This window comes from Micropterus salmoides, unplaced genomic scaffold (genome assembly GCF_014851395.1).
Source record: "Micropterus salmoides isolate LMB-PRFRI ecotype aquatic unplaced genomic scaffold, ASM1485139v1 Ms_hic_scaffold_7, whole genome shotgun sequence".
Classification (NCBI taxonomy): Eukaryota; Metazoa; Chordata; class Actinopteri; order Centrarchiformes; family Centrarchidae; genus Micropterus; species Micropterus salmoides.
The window spans coordinates 3,199,417-3,222,824 of NW_024044459.1; the positions used below are offsets into that span (position 1 = coordinate 3,199,417).

The 23,408-nt window shown below is 39.3% G+C and overlaps 1 protein-coding gene across 2 annotated transcripts; it reads left to right on the top strand.

Moving 5' to 3' along the window:
• The first annotated feature begins 16,813 nt into the window (after positions 1–16,813).
• fgf17 (fibroblast growth factor 17) lies at positions 16,814–21,444 on the top strand. 2 transcript variants are annotated; one of them, XM_038703409.1, is made up of 5 exons: positions 16,814–17,320; positions 17,416–17,452; positions 17,748–17,892; positions 19,212–19,318; positions 20,970–21,444. In XM_038703409.1, exons 1-5 carry the CDS (start codon positions 17,289–17,291, stop codon positions 21,258–21,260), a joined length of 612 nt encoding a protein of 203 aa, XP_038559337.1. In that variant the 5' UTR covers positions 16,814–17,288; the 3' UTR covers positions 21,261–21,444. The 2 variants fall into 2 exon arrangements, with proteins under 2 accessions (XP_038559337.1, XP_038559336.1); XM_038703408.1 differs by having other exon boundaries at positions 16,818–17,320; positions 17,715–17,892.
• The last annotated feature ends 1,964 nt before the right edge of the window (positions 21,445–23,408 follow it).

A 23,408-nucleotide genomic window follows, 5' to 3' on the forward strand; every position in this document is an offset into this window, starting at 1 on the left:
CAGAGTGGGAGAAACGGCTGTTGCATTACAACCACATTAGTCACTGTTCAGGATTGGCGTGTGTGTGTTTGTGTGTGTGAGTGTGTGCGTGCAGAAAGAGTTCTTACATGATGTGGTGTCGGAACAGTTAAGTGTTGGTGTCAATGTGAGTACTTATCCATCATGATGGAAATCATTGTTCCAGGGCAAGCCACCTCTCCTAAGAATAGACCACCTTTTTCAAATATCTTATTATGAAATCAAACATCTACAATACAGTCAGTAGTGGGTGTCTAATTCTTTCTATCTGTGACTGACCTTCTGTTTGAATTGTGTGGCTGTAGCTATACTGGGAGCTATGCTTGTCCATCACTGCCCCCATACACACACACACACACACACACACACACACACACACACACACACATACACACAAAACACATTTACACACCCTGCTGTGGACCCCTGTGTCTGCTGCTCAGCCTGTCAACCTGAGAAAGAGGAGGGAGAGGGGGCTGGAGTGCTGAAGTGAGGTATAGGCAGACATTTTCTCAGGAATGCTGGGAGCTATCAGAAGCAACATGTAACTGTATCCGCTGTCAGATCTCAGGCTCTATCTCTGCTCTGCTGTTGACTGCTCCTTCAGTCTGCTGATGCCTCCTGTCTGAACCTGAGAACCTTGCTGGGAGCTGATGCTCTTGCATCCCAGGAACGTTTTGATCAGGACATTTGGATGAATAAACATTTGCAAGAACCCCTGTGGTTTCATTACAATTGACTGCAGCAGTGGCTGTTAAGGGTCTGGGGGTATTCAGAGGTACTTTAGAGTCTTCCAGGGTACCCACTAGAAACAGAAATATTTCTAAACAAATGTTTATTTTTGTAATTAAATAATATGTCAATTATGTTCATCATGATTCATCATGGACCACCACTTTGGCCTAGACTGAAATATCTATTGGATGGATTGTCATGAAATTCTGGACACACAAAATGTCAGTGTGTCCAATAACTTGGGTTTATAACCATATATCAAAGCTAATGTTATTCTCTCAGCCTCAGATGTACTTTGTCATTTTGAGCATATTGCCACCTCATGTTGGCTAGACTCTGAGTTTTGTTACTTAAATGATTAATTGTTTCTTAGGTTTCTGTCAATGGACTAATTATTTCAGCACTAACAAACAAAACTGAAACCATTTGGGAAACATTGCTGAACAGGTTCTTATCATTTTCCCATCCAACCTTTAGAGAACCGAACATCACATGGCACAATTTGCTCATGAAAATCAGACATTTTGATTTCCTTTTCTTTTCTGACAAAGCATGTCACCTTAAACCAGCTATTTTTTGCCAGATGTATGGTAGTGAATATCCCCAGTGTGTGACCAATACAATCTATCTTATCTTATCTTAACCCCCCCACTTGGTGAAATGTTTACCATGAAAAACAGCTTTACTCTACTCAATTATGGTGTAATTAAAAAGCATTTATTCACTGCATAATGGTGTGCCAACACCTGTTTGAAGCTCCACTGCAATCACCCTATTAGTTCATGTACTTGTGACCCAGCTGAGTGGGCTAATGGCATTACTGCAAATGTTTTTGACCCCACCAGTGTTTGCTTTCTACTTAACCAAACAACATCAAATGCTGTTATCAGGGAACTCTCAGATAGAGGCCACTTGACCACCGACAACTCAAGAAGTGAGATCCAACCTTCTGAATGCACTAATGCTGTTCTGTGGCTAATGGGGACCTTTCAAGAATGATGTGGGAGGGCAGCTCACACACTAACAATCAATGCTGGTGTGTTAAAGCTGCTTCTGTGCTTGCAGCTGCAATGTTGAGTGCTGTAGCGACTTGCTTGATGCTTGATGCCTGCGCTTCGCCAGTGAGCAGAAACAAGAGATGGGTTTGTGTTTTTTTTAGTGTTTAAGCGCTGTCTTTGAAAGTGTCCTGTTACACTATTCCCTCCATGACAACCCCCGTGCACAGGTAAGACACTTATTCCCATTACTCTAGGCAAACTTGTCTGGTTGGCTTTGCAGTATTTCAGCAACATAAGACATTTCATAGAGAAGATTTGAAGATGGTAGAGTGTATAAGTTAAAGTTGTCTAAACTTAAGTGTGTCATTCATTTATTTCTTTGTTGCTGTGGATTCTCCTTTGATTGTGAAGACTACAGACAGAGAGCAGAATAATAAAAGATGTTGTCTTGTCTTGATCTCCACATCAGCACTACCACCAAGTGTGATAGCAGTTTCCCCTCCCCTTAGCTGAAGTAACACCAGCCCTTGTTTGTTTATGTCATTATGTCTGTGGAACATGTAACTGATGGCTTTCTGAGTGGCTCTATGCATTTGTCCCCAGTACCAGAGTTAGCAGGCCCACAGAGTCTGGGCCCTCATTGGCTGTAAAGGAGCCTTTGAGAGGAAGAAGGGGCTGGTAGAGGCGAGATGCGAGGAGAGATTGACAGGGGTTGATGGCAGCCCTTGTGGAGGTCACAGCCAGGTAAGAGGGCAGCGTTGTGTTCATCCACAACACTTGACTCAGTCAGTGAAAAGTATGACTTTGCAAGATAGTTCACTTTTCAGAGTTCGAAAATCAGTCACATTGTATTAGAAAGCACTATGCAGTGCTTTTGTGTCTGTTAGGCCTTCAAACTCATGGATCTGTTACTCAAATGGTCCTTCTTGGATTGTATTTCATCATCTCACTGGTACCCCCCCCCCCCTGGACTTAAGTCACTTTGTAAAATTCTAAAGTTGTGAAGCTTATCGTGCAAAGATTTTTATCTTGAACTTTTCAACAGTTTCTTCTGCATCATGTCCCGCTAACATCCTGCAACAGCTGGAAGTCCTCATACCTAAATGTCAAAATTTCTGCTGATAAAGATGGTAAAAGTGTTTGGCAATTTAAGCTAACGTGAAATATAATCTTTGTAGTTTTCAGTAGATTTTATGTCAGCTAAAAGCAAAAAGTGTCAAATGCTGGATATAGGACAAAAGTGACTGACAAAATGTTCAATTAATGTGTATTTGTTTAAGGTATCCCTCAAATTAAATGAGATAATGATGTATGTATTGCAAAATGCAAATCATAGCACCTTTAATGATATCCTTAAGCTCCCCATGCTGTCTGCTTGCTGACAATGTGGTTAAAATTTTCATTGCCTTTCATCAGCCACCACATTGGGGGCTTTAGTTAACAATAGAGGATCAGTCACTCCCCGTTCCCTCCACAGCAACTGAGTCATGGAAGAGGGCCTGAAATACCAGCCATGCTGTTGTGTCACCGGCTGGTGGGGGTGTCGCTGCAGCCTGCCACCAAGTTTTAGGACAACACTTGTCTTGCCGTTGGTCTGGGGGCTGTTGCGTGGTGGGGGTGAGCCGCGGAGGGTGACAGAAAATAGAAAATGGAAAATTCCTGTGTGAAGTGCAGTCATTGTTGATCAGGTGTGAACTGCAGAGAAGAGATCAGAGCAAAAAGGGGCGGAGGGAGCAGACAGCTGCTGCAGCAACACATCTTCCACTACAGCACAGAGCTGGGGCCCACCGCTCGCTACTGCCCAAGTAGAGAGAGTACAATAAATACATTTTTTCTTATAGTGTACACATCCAGTATATGTCCTTCTAAAGACCACCTAATGTAGACAGTGTGCATAATAATGCAAATGGTAATATAAAGTATACTAATATATGCTGTTGAATCACACACTTTCGTTAAGTACTTGTGTACTGTATTTTATGCGGAATGTCTAATGCAAGTATAACCTTTTTTTTTAGAAGCGGCCCATGCCAGGCTGGAATAAATCAGCAAACTCACAAGCAGTCATTGAAAATAAACAAAAAGCAATACATTTTCTTTTTGATCAGATGCACACTTTACAAGAATATTAAGAGCTGGCTTCAGGTTGGTGGCTCTGTTTCTCACTCTGCTGACAATGACTGTTATGCATTTTGGTTGGAAATAAATGACCATTCCTATTAGGCTTGACATTGGTGACTGATTAAAAATGAGATACAGTACAGTCAGTTTTATCCACACTACATGGACAAGATACAGTTTACTTCATGTTTAACCCCTTGACGCCGATTGTCACGTCAATTTGCATCACAACTCTCCCTTTCAGTTGCAGCCAAGATAGCGCAAGTATTGCCAATGCCTGTTTGTGCATATTCAATACGTACCTAGGAACCTTTTGCAAGCCCTGGTTTCTCGTTTTGCCTGTTGTCGCTAATTTGCATCATACCTACATCATACCTGAATTTATATCTTTTCTATGTTCTATAGACAAATTAACAAGTTTCACTTAATTTAACATTAGCTTGAAAGCAAATGAAAACACAAATAATTTTTTTTTATTGTAAAAAATTCAGGCGTCAAGGGGATATATTTGTTGTATAACTGAGCAAAATTAAACAATGAAAATACCTCAACCCAAATTGAATCTAATGATACATTTTGATCAGACTATTTCTATATTTTAGCATTTTTTTATCAGAATTATTATTAATGAGATGAAGAATAATATTTACTATGAAAATGTTTTCACTGCAAAACTTATCAAAAAAGATTAGTTTGCCTAAGGGTAAGGCTAATACACTAAGCTGATGTTTTATTATTTGCATAAAATCACAGGGTTGGTGATTTTGATTCCTAGTTCCTACTGTCCACATGTCGAAGTGTCCTTGGGCAAGACACTAAAGCCCAGATTGCTCTTGATGGTCAGGCCAGGACCTTGCATTTTGTAATACACTTTGCTTTTGTAACATTTAAATGTAAAGTTGGTGCCCTTTAATATCTCACTCTACATAGAATTATCATTACTATTGTACTTCTATGGGGTAAAGAAAATGTTCCTCCAGCTTCTGTTGTACATACTTTTTTCCTTATTTTGAAAGGATTTTTCTGAAGAATTCCTTTGGGGTCTGAGATGTGTTTTGACTGCAAGGCCCAGTGACATCAGCGACATATGTCTATAGTCTTGGTGTCAACTGATGACAGAATAAATCTTGAAAATGGCTATCAATGAGTCCTTGAAATCCCAAACCAGTCAAATATAATGGCTTCATGTGTCCTCTGGGAGCCGGAGGTCACACATTTTTCCATCCATAACTAATTTCTAATTAATGGCCAGTTTCCCAATGCTAGTGTTCAGAGGTCAAATTGTTTGCATGCTTTTTTCTCTTGCCATAGATTCTCAAAAGCACTTTTTGGCTTTTGTGAGGCCATTCCTTTTGTGTTTAGGTTTCAACTAATACGGCATAGTAAAAGGTGTTTAAATATATGACCTATATACTGCGTTGTGCAGCAAATAATACTACATGAGTGCCATAATAAATCAGGGCATATTATAAATAAAAGGGCAGGGAAAGGCATCTGTATCACTTTTACTGTATTCCCAAGTTATTACGTCTTGAAATATGTTTAAAATTAACTTTGATTTCATTGTAGGAAAACTGTTCTACAAATAATGGTTTAATCCTTTAAGACAATATCTGATTATTATGGGAAATATGCTCGTTTACTTTCTTCTTAGAACTTAGATCAGAGGATCTATTTCACTTCACATTTTCATTTATGTGTATTCAGGAGAGAGATTGATCCAAGACGTATTTAGCCTAGCTTAGCACAAATGAGGATAGGCTAATAGCTAGCCTCCTACAAAAGAGGAAAAATACGGCTAACAATTTCGTAATTGTGTAACTCACATGTTGTTGTTTGCTAAAGAAGACCAGTACACGCTCAAATCACCTAGATTTGTTCAGGTCCTGATGGATGAAGAAATGGCTCCAATCTATAAGCTAATTACTGCTGCTAGTTACAAACATTACAAGCAAATAAAGTGAACTAAAGGAGGGCTTTTCTTTAGGTGTAGGGGCTTTAAATGGCTTTAAATGTATATTGAGTGTCCATGAATATATATGATAATAGAAAGTTATCATATATACATATGATAAAAGTTTTTCTGCAAACAACTGAGGGAGTGTACATGTGCACATACCTGTACAATTAATTAGCAGCTAACAATGAATTTCTCAGGAGCTTCGTGTATGACTTCAAAGCAGCAGCATATGTGTCATTACCATTCACAACATCGTCTGTCTTCAGAAAGCGATCTGGCTTGGGCGTGACCTTGCATCTAACCCTGTTAGATATGCGCCTTGAGCATGATCATTGCTCAGTGACATTTTGCTCCTTAAAAATAACACAGATGCTGGACCCTTTCTGAATCTGTAGCCTCAGCATAGCTGGACATCTAGCTATTTTGATTACCACCACCCCTTGCAACCACCCTACACCAGACCCTCCCACTCTTTCAGTGTGCATGGCTCTGAGAAGGGCAGTTGTGTGAGTCACTTTATTAGTTTTCAGGTCTCAAGTGTTCCCAGCTTTTTGGCCTGTAGATGAAGCAGTCAGAGCCTGTCAGCAACTGGCGAGTGTTAATCATGGATCAGCAACTTGGGTTTCACCTGTCGGACATCCCAGCGCTCAGGGACTCGGGGATTTGCACAGTCTGGTCATCCTGACAATGTTGTCTGTCACCCATTAGCTCTTACATATCCTCTTTAGTTATTCACACACAGTCTGACCTGCAGTGTTCATGTTTATGATTTTGAAGATTGGTTGTATCTTTCTGCATATAATACAACTTTATCCCATGATTATCACACATTTGGATAGCTGGTATGTGGGTTTGAATGTGTGTTAGAAGGCTTTACAGGGCAGCACTCATTATGAATAAAGGGGGTGGGGAAACCAGTTCAAATTTATTGCATGTGTCAGCTGTGTCAAATTTGGCAAGCTCAAATGGTCAGCTTGCAAATGGCAGGGCGCTACCTAAGGGTCAGGGCCTTTGTAATAAGCACAGAGTTGTACATTTCACCTCTTAGTGTATGACTTTAATGTTCATGTACATGAAAAAGTCCAAAGTACATTTACAGATGACTGGTATTTTCACATTTTGAGCGTAACATTCCCAGGCTGCTGAATCAGTCAACTGAGAGCAGTGAAGAGTGACCTGATTGTGGGTTCGGGTGGCATGAAGGACAAGAAGAGCCCCGCTGCTTCTGATGAGGAGCAGGCTGCTTGTCCAAGTGAATCCTCCAGTCTTTTTTTTCTTTTTTACTTTTCTCTTCTTTTGAACATTCATAAAGGGGACCACCCACTTTCTAAACCCTTGCCTCTATTTTTGCAGGGTCAGAAAGAGTAGCCAGTTGCTCTTTATGGCTGAGATTTTTACGATGTAGTCAGAGCTGTTTGGAGACCACCAGTTCTCCTTTCACTTGCCACTGGAGCTACAGTAGCCCAGAGGAAGGCCTGAACTATATAGGAAGTGGTTTTGATATCTTGGAAAATTCTGCAACTGCTCAAAAAGAACTGTTGGGCTTCTGTAAATAGCATCATAGTGTACGGTCTAGACCTGCTCTTTTATGAAAAGCGCTGTGAGATAACTGTTGTTGTTATTTGGCGCTATATAAATAAAATTGAATTGAATTGAAAAGTCTGTAAAGCAGTATTAACAAGACTACAAATGGCTCATGTAATTTAATTTAATAAACAAACATATTTATTGAAGCCTCTTTGTGTGTATTCAGATTGTGGTTGAAGCTAATGTGTATTTGCTATTAAAATGTTAAAGGACAGATGTTTATTATCTTGAAGTTGAGATAACAGACAATTTAGTTAAAAAATATTTATTGTTGTTATTTTAAAGTGTTGTTTTATGTATATTCTAATATATGATATATATATATATATATATATATATATATGATCTAAATAGTAGTTCTATGAGTATGTGTGTAGCCTTGTAATGGGATTATTAGTTAACCCCATCGAGACTCTGCCTCGACACCCTGAGACAAATCTTTCTCACCACCCAATAAGGAGGCAGCAACCACATAATATAATAATAACACATAATAACACTTGTGCGTCTGCTGTTCATCTCCATTTTGAACTCAGCAATAGGAATAGAACAGGGACCAGCTGTAGTTAGAGGGCTATGCACATACTCATAGAAGTTAAGTAACTACTATCTCTATTTCGTACATACAATGCCCTCTAACTGACTTCCATATTGGTTACCAGTGGAGACAAAGGCTGTTAAGGATATGAAGTACTCCAAACAGAGCCTGAATCCATGCACACAGAGTGAAGGAGGTTTATGCATTTTTGTGGAACCATTGCACTTAAAATTAAAGCTGCAAGCAGCGTTGGGCGGGCCCTCGCACTTGTAGCGCGTCCGGGCGTGAGCCGGCCGAGTTGCAGCTCTGCCGGTGCGGCTGTGAATTTCCTACGTGGTTCCGACGCCGCATGAAGGTGTTATATGTCACTTCCTGTGTCCCCTATGTGGAGCTACATAGCACTTTACGCTATGAATATAAATCGGTATTGACGTGTAGATGTCTGCGGGGTGGGAGAGTTATCAAGCACGTAAAGTTTGTTTCAGATGTGAGCATGTACACTGAACAATAATGTACACAAACAATAAAATAAATTCCTTTTATATTTCCCTGCCTTGTTGTTTATGTGTACATACAGAGGAAGAATGTGAGAACAGTACACATTTCATCGTTACTGTGTGTTAGAGCATGGGAGAACAGTGGATACTTTTAATACAGCCCACACCCCTAATACTGTGTAACTATAACAAGTAGAGAACAGAAGAAAAAGATGTTCTTTCTTTACAACTGTCTGCATAGCTTATTCATATTGTGTAATGAATGAAAATAAATAGGCCTACTAGGATCCTCTCTACTTTGACATTTAAGATTAGCTTGTTTGATCCACCTTCATACACATGTGACATTACTGTACAACTTGAGAAAGGTTAGTTGTTTTCTGCTCCAGCCTGCCTAAAAGAAAGCGTTTTTGGGATTAAATGGACTTTATTAGCTGCTGCAGTGCAGGATGAACTCAGAATAGACCCATTTCTCCCCTTATTATTCTAAATCATGCAACGAAGAAGAAGAAATGCATAATAAATCCTGGGACAAAATCTGTCCACAAATACTGTACAGCATGTAGTCTGATGAACAAGACTTGTGTTATAGCTGACTTGGGCAGTGAAATGTTTTTTTAATTCATGTGGTCATAGTTGTCCACAACTCAAATCAGAATATAAGAAGAAATGTTTTATACCACCTCAAGAAGGCTTCCTATCAGAAAGGTAGGAAGGTATTTCAAATGTACAACTGCAGTACTTAAATCTAAGTGAAGTAATTTCCCTGACATTTTTGTGTTACTTTACTTTTAATAGACGCATGTAACAGGTTTTATACTTCCTGTGAGTATAATCCAATCAATCTTATTTTCATACTGTATATCCGTTGTGTAATTTGATAAATTGTGTTGTATGTCGTGCTCGCATCTCAGAGAAGACTCTGACTGCAACATGCGTCTTTGTAAAGAGAGAAACGGACAGAAAAAGTCTCTAACTCTGCCTGTCAGCTCGCTCTGCTCCGTTAAAACTGAATTTACCATACAGAATTGAATACGAGTGCACTCTAGATTTAGCTGCAGCCAGCTGACCGTGTGCTTCTCCCTATACCGCAGTTCTGTGTCCATGCATGCAGCAAACTGAAAGCACTGTCTGTCGGAGCGTCTACGTGAAAAGAGAAGGAAGACATTGCTGGTAGTATTGTCTTCAGAGTTGTTAAACACCTCAGCGCACTGAAGGAAGCCATCTGACTGTGTGAGGGGCAAGATCGTTGATGTCTGCAGGCAGAGTAGGAGCTCTCCTGTCTGACTGGTCCACCAATAGCAGAGAAGATGACCCCTTGTCAAGCACGTAAAGTTTGGTTCAGATGTGAGCATGTACACGTAAGTTACAACAACTTCCTGTTGGTTTTAGGGCATCGCTCCGAGAGACTTTTTTGTGCGTCTGGACAAGATACACGTACCACAGAAAATTTGTGCACGTAGGTGAAACGTGTGGCGGGGGCTGCTTCGTTAAAAGTTACTTCCTGTTGCCAGCAGGTGGCGCTATTACTGTGGGTGAATGTCGGCATGTACATGTGTTCAGGGTGGGACTCTCATCCTACATGTACAGTTTGGTCCAGATGTGAGCATACACACTGAAGTTACAACAACTTCCTGTGTCATGGCGAAGACTTGATCTTTGACGCCACGCCACGGACACGCCCATTGACGAAAACTCGCAAATAGCACAACTTTTCATCTTCAATGCCTTTAGAAGGCACAGCAGAAATTTGAGGTCGGTCGGACTAAATCCCTAGGAGGAGTTCGTTAAAGTACGAAGTGTGTAAATCATCCAAAATTTGACGTAAAATTCAAAATGGCCGACTTCCTGTTGGTTTTAGGGCATCGCTCCAAGAGGCTTTTTTGTGCGTCTGGACAAGATACACGTACCACAGAAAATTCGTGCACGTAGGTGAAACGTGCGGCGGGGGCTGCTTCGTTAAAAGTCACTTCCTGTTGCCAGCAGGTGGCGCTATGACTGTGGGTGAATGTCAGCATGTACATGTGTTCAGGGCGGGACTCTCATCTTACATGTACAGTTTGGTGCAGATGTGAGCATGTACACTGAAGTTACGACAACTTCCGTGTCATGGCGAAGAGCTGATCTTTGACACCACGCCACGGACACGCCCATTGACGAAAACTTGCAAATAGCACAACTTTTCATCTTCAATGCCTTTAGAAGGCACAGCAGAAATTTGAGGTTGGTCGGACTAAATCCCTAGGAGGAGTTCGTTAAAGTACGAAGTGTGTAAATCATCCAAAATTTTATGTAAAATTCAAAATGGCCGACTTCCTGTTGGGTTTAGGCTATGGCTCCAAGAGACTTTTTTGTGCGTCTGGACAAGATACACGTACCACAGAAAATTCGTGCACGTAGGTGAAACGTGCGGCGGGGGCTGCTTCGTTAAAGGTCACTTTCTGTTGCCAGCAGGTGGCGCTATGACTGTGGGTGAATGTCGGCATGTACATGTGTTCCTCGGCTTGCTCTTCTGCTGTTTTGTCTTCCCCAGTTAGATGGCCTTGATCAATGCACGGTCTATTAGAACCAAGTAATTTATCCTGAATTACTTATTTTGTAGTGAAAGTCCCTAGGTATTTACCCCATTAATGCCAAACGTGCTATTAGCTCTTACTAGTATTTATTGCTGCCCTTACAAACTAGGTATTATCAGATGTAGATCTCGTGCCTGTCGTTGCTTTGTTGATGCTTGTATTTTGTTCCTCAAATCTAAGTCACTTTGAATAAAAGCGTCTGCCAAATGAGTTAATGTAATGTAATGTAATGAAAGTATGGACAATATGTTCTTGACTGAAACATGGCAGCAGAATATGGATTATATCAATTTGATCTAAGTTTGTCCTGCAGACTACTATTTTATAGGTACAATCCAGCTGGATTGTCATATTGGACTTGTCATAGTCTTAAAGGAAGAAATAAATTTACAGGCCAGATAGTAAATGGTTTTGAATTGCAAATGTCCAGAGTTGTATTTACAGACGACCAGGTCCAATCAGCTCTTTTTTTTTTATCAGACTTCAATCTAATTTCTTCCAGCAAGAACAACCCTAAAGTCCTGCTTAATATTGTAAACTACGTTGCCTCTCCCAGCACTCCTAACTTACCAATCTTCTGAAATTGTGACTGCAGTAACTCTCTTAATTATTTTATAGATAAGGTTGTAAATGTTAGGGCAAACATCTCAGCCTCGTCTAGTCCACTCACAAGTTGTTTCCTTTTGTCCTGTGTCCTTTGATGATGTCCTGTGTCCTTTGATGGCCTTGTTAGGACAAATGAAACCCTTTTTGAGCCCTCTAGATGTCCTAACAACCTTCCTATTTTTAAAGGTTCTTAACTTCATCAAGCCTAGCATAGTCAACATTATAAACCACTCTCTTTAATTAGGGTGCGTCCCCAGTTATTTTAAGCAGCTTATTATCCAACCTTTGCTGAAAAAAACAAATCTGGCCCCCTTCCTAAAAGAGAACTATAGGCATCTTTCTAAACTACCTTTCTGTTTCAAAAATTTAGAAAATGTTGTTGAAAAGAAACTTCAATACTGGAACTGTATGATACATGTCAATCTGGTTTCCGTAAACTGTGCTCCACTAAAACAGCTCTCCTTAAGGTATCACATGATATTTTACTGGCTGCAGATGCTGGAGATTGTTCAGTTTTGGTTTTATTTGACCTTAGCACAGCAATTGACACTGTGATTATTATTATTATCCATATTCTAATCCACAGACAAATTCACCTCACACAGGGATTACATAGGAGTGGGTCTCTGTCTCTGTAGATTAATTTGTGTTGGGCTCTGTTGCTTTGCCCTGTGGTGTCCCTCAGGGATCAGTCTTGGGACTTATTCTCCATATACATGCTGCCATTAGGGCAGTTTTAGCAACAACTCCATTTGTATGCAGATGACATCCAGTTGTATTTTTCATTTAAATCTGAAGAGCCTCAAAATCTTTCTGAACAGAACATCTGCTTAAATGCAATTAGGGACTGGATGGCAAGTCATTTTCTACATATGAAGATAAACTGAAGTATTGATTGGTGATAACCTTCATGGTTGATCAGGCAGAACATTGGTGCCTAATGTTCATCATCTCTGTCTAATCTGCATGATCTTAGTGTGATTTTTGACCAATCGATAAGTTAGATTCTCACATTAGGATGCTAACTTGATCATCTTTCTTTCACCTAAGAAACATAGCCAAACTTACGTATGTTGCTAAAACATGCTTCTTTGTCACATCACCTGTGGATTATTGTAATTTTCTTTTTACCTGCCTTAATAATTAAAATTTCAATTTAATTCAAAGAAAGAAAGAGAACACACAGTAGCACAATTCAAGTTCCACATAATAATAATAATAATAATGATGATAATAATGAGATAATAATAATGGTAGTGATAATAATACAAATATCAATAAAAATAATTATGGTACTAATAAAGATAGCATTAATAATGATTATAATAATAATCATAGGACAAAAAATAATAATTGTTGCAGTGGGTGTCGAGCAGGGACATGAGGGCAGTGGATGGCTTGCAATCATAGATCCAGACCCCATAGCCCTGGAGCCAGAAACACCTGCAGAAAGTGACAGAAGGAGACATTAGAGAGGGGCGAGAAAGCACAAAACGACAGGAGAGGGAAGTCAAGTTAGTAATTAATAGGATAAGAATGCATTCAGATGGAGAGGAAGAGGAGAAAGAGGAGCTCAGTGCATCATGGGAAGTCTCCCGGCAGTCGAGACCTGGGGCAGCATAACTAAGGGATGGTTCAGGGCTCACCTGAGTCAGCCCCTTACTTACCAAAATCACTTAAAAATAGTAGACCACCTGTGTCACCCTGAGAATATTAGTACAGTCTGATTTTGAATTTTGAAATTAAAGCCCTCTGAAATGTGATATGTAACCTGTGTTCCATCGAAATTTAAACCAGAATAGAAAAAGGAAACTATGGAGTTGTTTTAGTGCCAGCAAGAATAGAATCTGATTAGAATAGTTTTGAAATTGAAACGTTCAAACTGAACAGTGTAAGCTAAATTGAATTTTTTTTTTTTATATTGAAATTGAATGTAACATTTTGAAAATGCTTTTACTTTTACTTGTATCCAATGAGGGTTGAGGTCAAGGGCAACTGGACTTGGTGGAAGATACTAGAAGACGTTTCGTCCCTCATCCAAGAAACTTCTTCAGTTCTGACTGACTGGTAGGGAAACTCAGCTATTTAACCTCTGGGATCATTAGCTATGATCATCGATACCGCTGGTTTGTTAGTGCTCCTGGCTGTGGTAATGACACTTAGATCCAAATTCACTTTGGAATTCAGTTTTCAAATTCAGTTTCTCAAAATTCATTTTCACCTCAGGGGCACTCATCTGGGGCACTGGTGACTAGAATAGAAAACCTGCTACGCTTTCTGAATATATAGGTGATTTTTGCTCAATGCCTTAAAGGTTCAGACACATCTGTCTTACTGTTTCAAAAAATCTTCATTAGCTCCTTCTCGTTGAACTGTTTCCAATGTATTGCTTCAGTTGAAATGATTTCCCATTTAATTATCATCTGTTTGTAAAATAAATATAAAGTATATAAACAGCAGTGATTGAACCACATCCATCTCTGGAGAAACATCCATCTCGAACAGTGGTTGGTCGATACTGCCACTTTCGACAGCGACCAAACCAGTGAAAGCAGGGGAATCTTATTAAACATCAAAAATTCACAATCACTATATAGAGACGTTTTGTGGGGCAGGGCCTCTGACAGTTTGATGATAAAAAAAAGTCTTTCTTTTCCTTGCTCAGGAGGTCCACTTTTTACAAACATTGTTTTTTGACTGAAGGCTCCCCCGAGTCGAATTAATAACTCATTACCTCTGTTCTCTCTCTCTGCTGAAATAAGCAATGATTACCTGGAGTTGCACATTTCAATTTCAAAACTATTAAATTCTGATTCAATTTGTGATGGTTCTAAAATAACTCAACTGTTTCCTTTTTCTATTTTAATCTGAATTTAGTGGTAACAAAGCTCAATATGTGACATTTTATGGGGCTTTAATTTTTATATTCAACATCGGGCTATACTGACATTGTCCAAGTGACACACTGAGGTGGTCTGCTGTCTGCTATCAAGTCGAATCGGTCTGAAGAAAAAAGTTGTTTCAACACTAATCTGAATTTAGTGGGAACATAGCTCTTATTTGACATTTGAGTCGGCTTAATTTTGATTTTTAACTGATATTGTCACAGTGACACACAGGTGGTCTGCTGTCAGTCTGCAGAAACCGGAATTTTCTATTCCATTCTTATTTGATTTAATGGGAACATAGCTCACATGTGACATTTTATGGGGCTTTAATTTTGGATTTCTACATCCGACTGCCCTGATAGTGACACTGTAAGGTGGTCTGCTATCATTCTGAAGTGAAATTATTCTGTGGAAACAGGCTGAGGTATCATTTACACTGGGGGCATGTCCCCACCACTTTTTGAAATAGCTGATTTTGTCCCCACCACTTTTTTAAAGGATAATTTGTTAAAAAACATTCTGAAATATAGCTTACATTTAAATAACAAATGAAAATGCCTGATGAGAGATTTATTTGCACGTTAAGAAAACTAAAATATAGAAGAAATAAATAAAAACATTAAGTTGGTGCAGAAACTTTCACCAGAATGCAGAAAATGAAGTGTTTAAAGATCAAAATTTCCTGGGGGAGGTACTTGCAGACATTAAATATAATTTACTATTAATTCCAGTGACAGCAGCCAATTGATTATCTCACGTTTGCCATTAAGTTGGACACTATTTTTGAATATCCCTATTGTGTTCTGGACGTCACCATTCAGTAGCCTTGACTCTGCTTGATCTGGGAATGAATCTGACAAAAAAGACTACACTTTTGAAACAAAGCTTGACACATGTAACGTTAGCCTAATGCAGGTTTTTCATATCTATATTTTATTTTATACACGAAAAGCAAAAGACACTGGTAATGGACTCTCAGTCACAATGACACAATGAGAAAGAGATGATGTATGCAAAAGTGTGTTATGTAGTCAATGAAATCTAATATATAACTGGACACAGGCAAAGTTGTGATATCAGTTAACAACAGTAATTAGCCAACTTGGTAAAATGGTGTTTGGTTTGATTTTTTTTTGCTTTGGTTTTATAGCCATACCTGGAAAAGTTGCAATTGCACTGCATTTGGAGATCTCCCATCTTGGTATGATACTCCACGTACTTTGGATGCAGTGGGCCTGCTTGCTCTAGTGAAGAACATCACCTCAAATCACACTGTTGAACTGTGTAAAAGCTGGGGCTTATCCAAAGACACTGATTGGGGCTCTGCCTTCACTGAGGCCATAAAATTTTCGCGTGAGCTTTCGCACTCAAATGACACAACTATGTCATGGCAGGTGTTGCTCAGGACCCAAGGAAGAGCAGTGTTGTGTGTGAAGTTGTTTGGATGAGAATTCTCGAGAAGGCTGCAAACAGCAGTACTGGAGACTTAGCATTCAGCCTGTTCCGAACACGCCATGTTGAATAGGCATTGCAAAAAGAAGCTCCGTCTGTCTATATGTGTGTTTTGTCCTTTGTCTCAACAACCATTCATCCAGTTGACTTCACACTTGGCAGTTAAGAGCTAAGGGAGTTCAGTGTTGAATTTGGTGCAATTTGGAATTATAACAAGAAACTTTGCATTTTGGCCTATAACTTTTGAACCATAAGTCCTTGATTCTGTGGGTCTAGATCCAGTCAATCCATATAAGCCATCCATATTTGCACCTAGATCATCCAAATCTGTTTTTCTGCTACTCCTTCCACACATTTTGAGCAATTGTCAAGAAACATTCATCTGATCGACTTCACACTTGGTGGGTATTTTTGTGATGACCCAAGGGAGTGCAGTGTAGAATGTGAAGTCAATCAGATCAGTGGTTCTCGAGAATGCTGCAAGCAGCAAGACCTTAAGCCAAGAAATTGCCTGTTCCGAATAGCCACACGCTGATGGACACTATAGGGTAAAATGGAAGTGTGATGGGGGCAATGGTCTCTTTAACACCTAATTGCCACACCCATAAGGATCCCTTAGGCTGATCACTTTTAAATACAATGCTACAGTAATGATCTACATTAAAGGCAGACAGGGATAGTCTTGAATGAAATTTGTGTTAAAAATCTCAAACCAAGTTTTTTTCTTTTTCAATTTACCTTTAGGGTTTGGATGTGAAATTCAACTTGTTTGTTTTTTCTTTTGCTAATCTTAAAGAATGTGAATTATTTCTTTTCTTCTGCACATGTGCCTCCCTATTAAATCATCATTAGGGGTCCTGTTTCTGTGCCCACCCACAATAAGATTTCAGGGAGGGACTTGGCCTTTCAACATTTAACCAGTGAGCAGCCTGATCCCGGTGAGACAGAGGGCTTTTCAAAACCTGGAAGTAACCCAAGCAGAGCTGCACCGAGCCAGGGATCCCTCACATTTTACCCCACTGACGAAAATTAAAATCTAACGAGCTTTTTATAATGGATGTATCGGCTTTTGGTGCGCTGTACGGATCTTTTGAAGCGCTCTTTGCGGCCCAGTCAGCTGGATCAGGTTTTTGATAAATGTGAAGGGGAATAACTCCGAGGTGGTTGTATCAGAGACTTTGCTGGTGTGGATGGACAGGTCAGGAGTGCATATGCAACACTGTGGGAGCTCCGTTGGATTTATTTACCGCATCCGTTTGGGATTTATCTGCCTCAAGATTCTGTTTCTTGATCGGGTAAAATAAAACGAAGAATGTATGGAATAAACCAGCGCTGCTTTTACATGTAAGACGACTGATTGAGTTGTAGACCAGGTTGTAAGACTGATTTGCCACAAAATAGATTCTTTATAATAACAACTCTAATTGTTACCTCAACAGATCATTTCATTTTTTCGTGCTGTGGTGTCATGCCCAGGTAAGCGCACTAAAAACTTGGTCGACATTGTTTAGCTATTTTCAAAAAGTAACAACTCACTTTTGAATAACATATTGCATTTGAATATGACTAACTTGTAGCCTCACTGATATTATTAACTATATGATTAACTAGAACTTATAGTAGTCATAGGGCAAACTCCTTTTGTAGCCTACAACCTGTTTTTAGTGATTATACAAATTGGCTATACAATTAGAAAGAAAAAAATTATGTATTTCATTTTTCCCTTTGCATAAAAAAGGGGGAGAATCACCCGTCTCCTAATTTTAACCAGTATGTGAGGACACAGGGCGCAGTGACGGACCAGCTCAGCCGCAGACAGGTCAGGGTGTACCAGCTCTACAGCCGCACCAGCGGGAAACACGTCCAGATCCAGGGCAAAAGGATCACCGCCACAGCTGAGGACGGGAATATGTACGGTAAGAGCTGAGGCCTGCCATCAACCTTGTAGGACATTTGCATATTATTTTTATGAAAATGCAACACATGACATCAATATATACCAACCTTTGTGTGAATTTGGAAAAGCAGTCACAACTTGGGAACCTTGACAAAATTCTTTTAATCACTCAGCTGATTAAATCTTTTTTCAGTGTGATAGTGAGAAAAGTCTTTGAGTTCTCTGGAATATGTCTTTGAAACAACCATGTGTTTACAGACCTTCTGAGTTCAAATGAGTCCAAATATGCAGATAGGTGTAATTCTTTTTCAGAAAATTAGATGCTTAGCTCTGTGACTTGCATGAATGCCATGGTACAGATGCAATGTGGGGATATTGATATTTACCAGACATCAGACCATCTTAGTTTAAAAAAAGAAATGGATATTGGATATATACCGATCTCACAGTAAATCATCCTCAAACTGTCTGTATGTAAAATCTGCCATCAAACCTGTTGTAATTTTTTGGCTGTATATATTAATTGTGATTTGGTTAACAAAGACTGACCTGTTCTAAATGGTAAAACTATGTGAAGGGATTCTTCAGAGGAATTAAGTGCAAATCTTCAATGGAACAATGCAGGTTTTTGGTCTCTGACAGTATCCCTGCTGGGGACCGATGCCCCAGACACAACCAGCAGTTTCACCTACAGCCTGCTGGTATCTGTTTTTCGGCCTATATGGTAATTCAGCCTCCCAGCAGTATCCATCAAGCCATCGTCTGGCAAATTAGCGGTTGATTAGGACAAGTCCTTTGTCTCCATATCCCCAATACACAAGGCTGTTGTAATGCTCAACGCCCCATCATTGACCGCAGGACAAATGCCATTGAGAATGTTGATTCATTTTCCAGTACAGCTCTTTAATGTTCAGTGATAACATTCTTTTAATCATTTGGTGTTAGAAGAATCATTTCAGGAGGCTTACCTGGGCTAGTGAGTGCCTCAAGGCTCTTATTGACTCAACTGTTTATCCTGAAAGTATGTAGTTTCAGCTCAACAGAGAAATCATCCACAGAAGAAATGACAAAACACATACAAAATTACAACCAGCACAATGACTCAACTGCCAAAATCTAACATCTTTATAGAATGCTTTGTCTATATTTTAGATATATTAATGCAAACCACACCCTTAATGAACAGGTAGCAGATCTTAAATGCTGTTTATGTCTGCCATTGTGCAATAAAGTGGAAATTGTAGTTCTTCAAATCAGCCTAGTCTGAATTATATTTGCTATTCATCAAGGGAACTTCATGCCTGTCTTCACGTTCTTTTTCCCCTTTTTTTCTGGCAGCTCGTCTTTTTGTTGAGACAGATACCTTTGGCAGTCGAGTGAGGATAAGAGGTGCGGAGAGTGGGCGCTACCTCTGCATGAACTGGAAGGGGAAACTTGTTGGAAAGGTACAATATACATTTCTGGATTTCTTTTATTTGAGGGCAAGTAGAGTTTCCGCAGATACTGAAACCGTATATGCATTTTAGTTCATATGGGAATGTTTTGAATTAGTCACTGCTGTGACTAAATGAATTGAAAAACTTATTAAAGTTATATTTTTGGTAATGTTAAGCAGCCAAATTATATTGTTGCAAGCAATATTTGTATCAAGTAATCTTTATCCATTAAGGCAAAGTGAATTTCACAAGATGGCATTTAAATTTGCATTATTTGCCAAACACACAGATAAAATGTAGTCTGAGGGTGTACATATCTTTCAGTCCTAAACAATCCAAATTAATGTAACATGTAAAGTAGATTCCAATTTATAACTGTATCAGCTCTATGAGTGGTCAACATGTCACTGGAAAAAACATGTGGAAAACCACTTGTGTAAAATCTAAATCCATTTGAGCTTGGTTTTCTTCAGAGGATTTACAATATGTGCCTGGCCTCACCTGATCACATCTCACATCCACTAAAATACACACTGTAGCTCCTAAAGCTTCAGTCCATTGTCATTGTGGCCTAGATAGACTTGTAGACTTGTCAGTCACCCCAGGACATGATGTGCTGGAAAAAGGAATCCTCAGAGGACTGAGTGGTAGTTGCTCAGTCTTATTTGCCCGGGCTGACAGTGATGAGAGGAATGTACCCAGACATCATGCACTGCCTGTATGTTTGTTCATAAGTCAACTCTCCATTTCCTTCATGGAAATGGAAAAGATGAATTTAACATATCTGGCTGACATGACACGTCATGAATCAATTTCACATCTTAAGTGTTGAAGTGTTAAAACTCTGTGCTGCAATGTCTGTTTATACATAAAGAAGTTCACCCAGAGAAAGATTCACACTGAAGGACAACAGCTGCCCTTCTATGCAATAAGTACCAGTAAGCCTATTTAAGTTCACAACAGTATCTACAATAGAACTCCTCTCTCAAACTCTGCGCGCAATTGCCCCAAAGAAATATATTGCAGCCACTACAGCTGGTTTGCTGCCGCCAGCTGAAGCCATATTCCAAAACTTTTTATACCTATTAGTCATTTCAACCCCAAAATATGTGAAAATAGGGCAGTTTAAAAATACTGAAATTACCCCTTAACATAAGTAAACATTTTTAACACATTTTTATAGCTCATGTTGCAGTAAAAAAGTCCAGATATACAGGGGTAGACGATAACTTTTGTTTACAAAAGTTTACAGTGACAAGTTTCAATTGTGGTTCATACTAACTGACTCCGTAATGTCCATTACACTGCAACATTTTTCTAAAGTTTGCTAATGTTACCTAACATTAGCCACCATAGGCTACTGGTCATACCAGACCAAGTAAGACTGTAGCACAAAGACCACTGAGTGTGAGCAAGGGTGTGTTTTATTGCTTATCTTTTCAACTTCTCATTTCCCTCTTTCAAATGTTACATAGTCTTACTAAAACATGTCACTTGGCTTTTCTAAGATCATATGACTTATATATTGGTAATATAGCTGCTTTATGCAACATTTTTTGTTTGATGTGTATATGAATAAATAAGAATGCATGCTTCTATCTGTATGCCATGCAGTCTGTCCAGATTTAACATAAGAAACCTTTTCTGCCTCCTCACGCAGCCCAACGGCCGGAGCAGGGATTGTATCTTTACAGAGATAGTGCTGGAGAACAATTACACGGCCTTCCAGAATGCCAAGTATGAGGGCTGGTATGTGGCTTTCACCAGGAAAGGGAGGCCCATCAAAGCTTCGAGAACGAGGGAGAACCAGAGAGAGGTCCATTTCATCAAGAGGCTACACACGGGCCCACCTCCCTTCCCCAACACGGACCAAAGCAAACACTTTGAGTTCATCCGATTTCCACCCACACGTCGAGCGAAGCGGAACAGGAAATCACCTACCTCTTCCTAACACACAGCAAAAGAAATGGACAGATGACAGTTGTGATATAGGAAGAAACAGATGCAATTTTATTTTTGTATATTTTTGATAGGTACAAGATGGTTAAAATATGCCATATATGATGGAGTAATACTGCTGTAAAATGATTGTGTAAATACAGAAAGAGAGAGTAAAGAAGATGGATTATATTTAATCGTCCTGTGCGTATGTGTTCACTGGTGGGGGGCTACGACGGAGGAAGAGACATTATGACCAGGGTGGTAAGGTAAACTACAGCAGCACAAAGACAACACTTTATTACCTTTAAATCAGATGGCTTGTTCTGTGATATGGGCCAAAAACATTTCCTTTCCAATCTGTCACTTGGCACTTTAATATGCGAATAAATCAAATCAACATGGAACAACTAAAAGTGCTCCAAAGTGTTCACTTCAACTGCAAGAACATTAGTCAAAAAATATACCTTCATGAATCTGTGAAAGGAAAAAGTTTAGAAAATCATATTACGTCAAATACATACAATTGGCATAAAGAACCAGTTGTCATAAGCACACCTTTGTTTTATCATCAAGTGTATGTTCCCTTGTCTATCCCCTGTACAATAACTCATGCACTGATTACAATGATAAACTTTATGTGCTCAAATATCTTTATGGGCATCAATTTAAAGTTTTCACCCTATATTTTATAAAAGGCAAAAACATAGTTTAAATCTGATATGAAATGTACTTATTCCTAAAACTCATACCCATTCAGGCTATAGTGGCACGTAACATTTAGTCAAATATTGCTAGTTCTTCTTAAAGATACACCTTTGTGTTTTCATAGGGATCAATGGCATAACCAAATCACCACATTGTACTCCTAGCTTGGTGTTAAAAACACATCACAGTTAAGTTTTTTTAATATCACCCCTGAGCGAGAAGGAAACATCTGGATTTTGGGACTCTAGTGAACCACAGGGTGGCGCTAGAGGAAAGGCAAAGGATCACAAAGTCACGTGGGGTCATGGAAATCCATCTAATAGTTCAGTTTGATCCAAAGTCTGCACCTACTGACAGACCTATATTACCATCCTAAATGCCATGCCGCTAGCATGGCTAGATATGAATGAGTGCTAAATATAAATGTTATTTGTGTTGCCAGTTGTACAAATATAATTACAACTGCTAACAAATTACCAAATTACAGTGAAGCCAATAGTAGTGACACAGCCAACACCAACAGCTGTAAATATGCTGAATGTGCAGCATGCCAAGTGTTCTTAGAGCCAAGGACAGGAAAATATTAGCATAAAATAGATGATGGCAATCAACAGTGATTGTGGAGTTCATTCAAACACAATGCTCATGTCACACTTTAGATTAGATTGTATTAGATCTATGTGTTGCCAGGGCTGGCACAATGTTATGACTGATGACAATGCTATTTGTGGTTCAGCCAAACAATGTAGCTCTTTTAATGAACTTGGCAAAGAAGGAAGGCATGAGAGTTAGAGTTAATTAACATTGACTGTAGGAAATATGGCTGCGTTTATGTGACTGTAATAAGATCTATTTTTGCTGTGATGATAGGAAAACATTTGATTACAGGCTGGTGGGAGCACACCAGCACTTTCTGTTCCATATGGCACACAAAGCATTAAAGCTACAGATTCACATATTTTTATTTGGTGAAATTTGTCACTCAGTTTTTTGCATTCGATGAGCTCCACTGCATATTTTTAAAGAGTACCATGACTCAAAGGATTTAGACTGGAACTAAAGTTGAAACAAATCTGTCTGACTTACTGCATGTCATATTATTTTACACTGATGCAACTCCCACTAAGCATACAGCACATTCTACAATCTGATCCCACTGGAAAAGAATGTGTACTTGCTTCCAACCCCTCTACTTCCAGCGCCCTTACTCGGACCAAACCCATCTTCAATGTTGGCCTTCATTTTGATCTCAACTACACACCTGTAGTTTCATGAGTGCGTCTGCAGACAGGAGACCATGAAACTCTCAAAGTGAAAACAATACCAGGACACTCTGTTGCATCTGGTAATAATAAGTCTAAAGTGAGTAACATAAAGTGGCATTTAAAACATGAAAATTATTCTGCTCTGAAAAAAGTAATCATGTTTTATCAGCATTTTCTACATCCACACA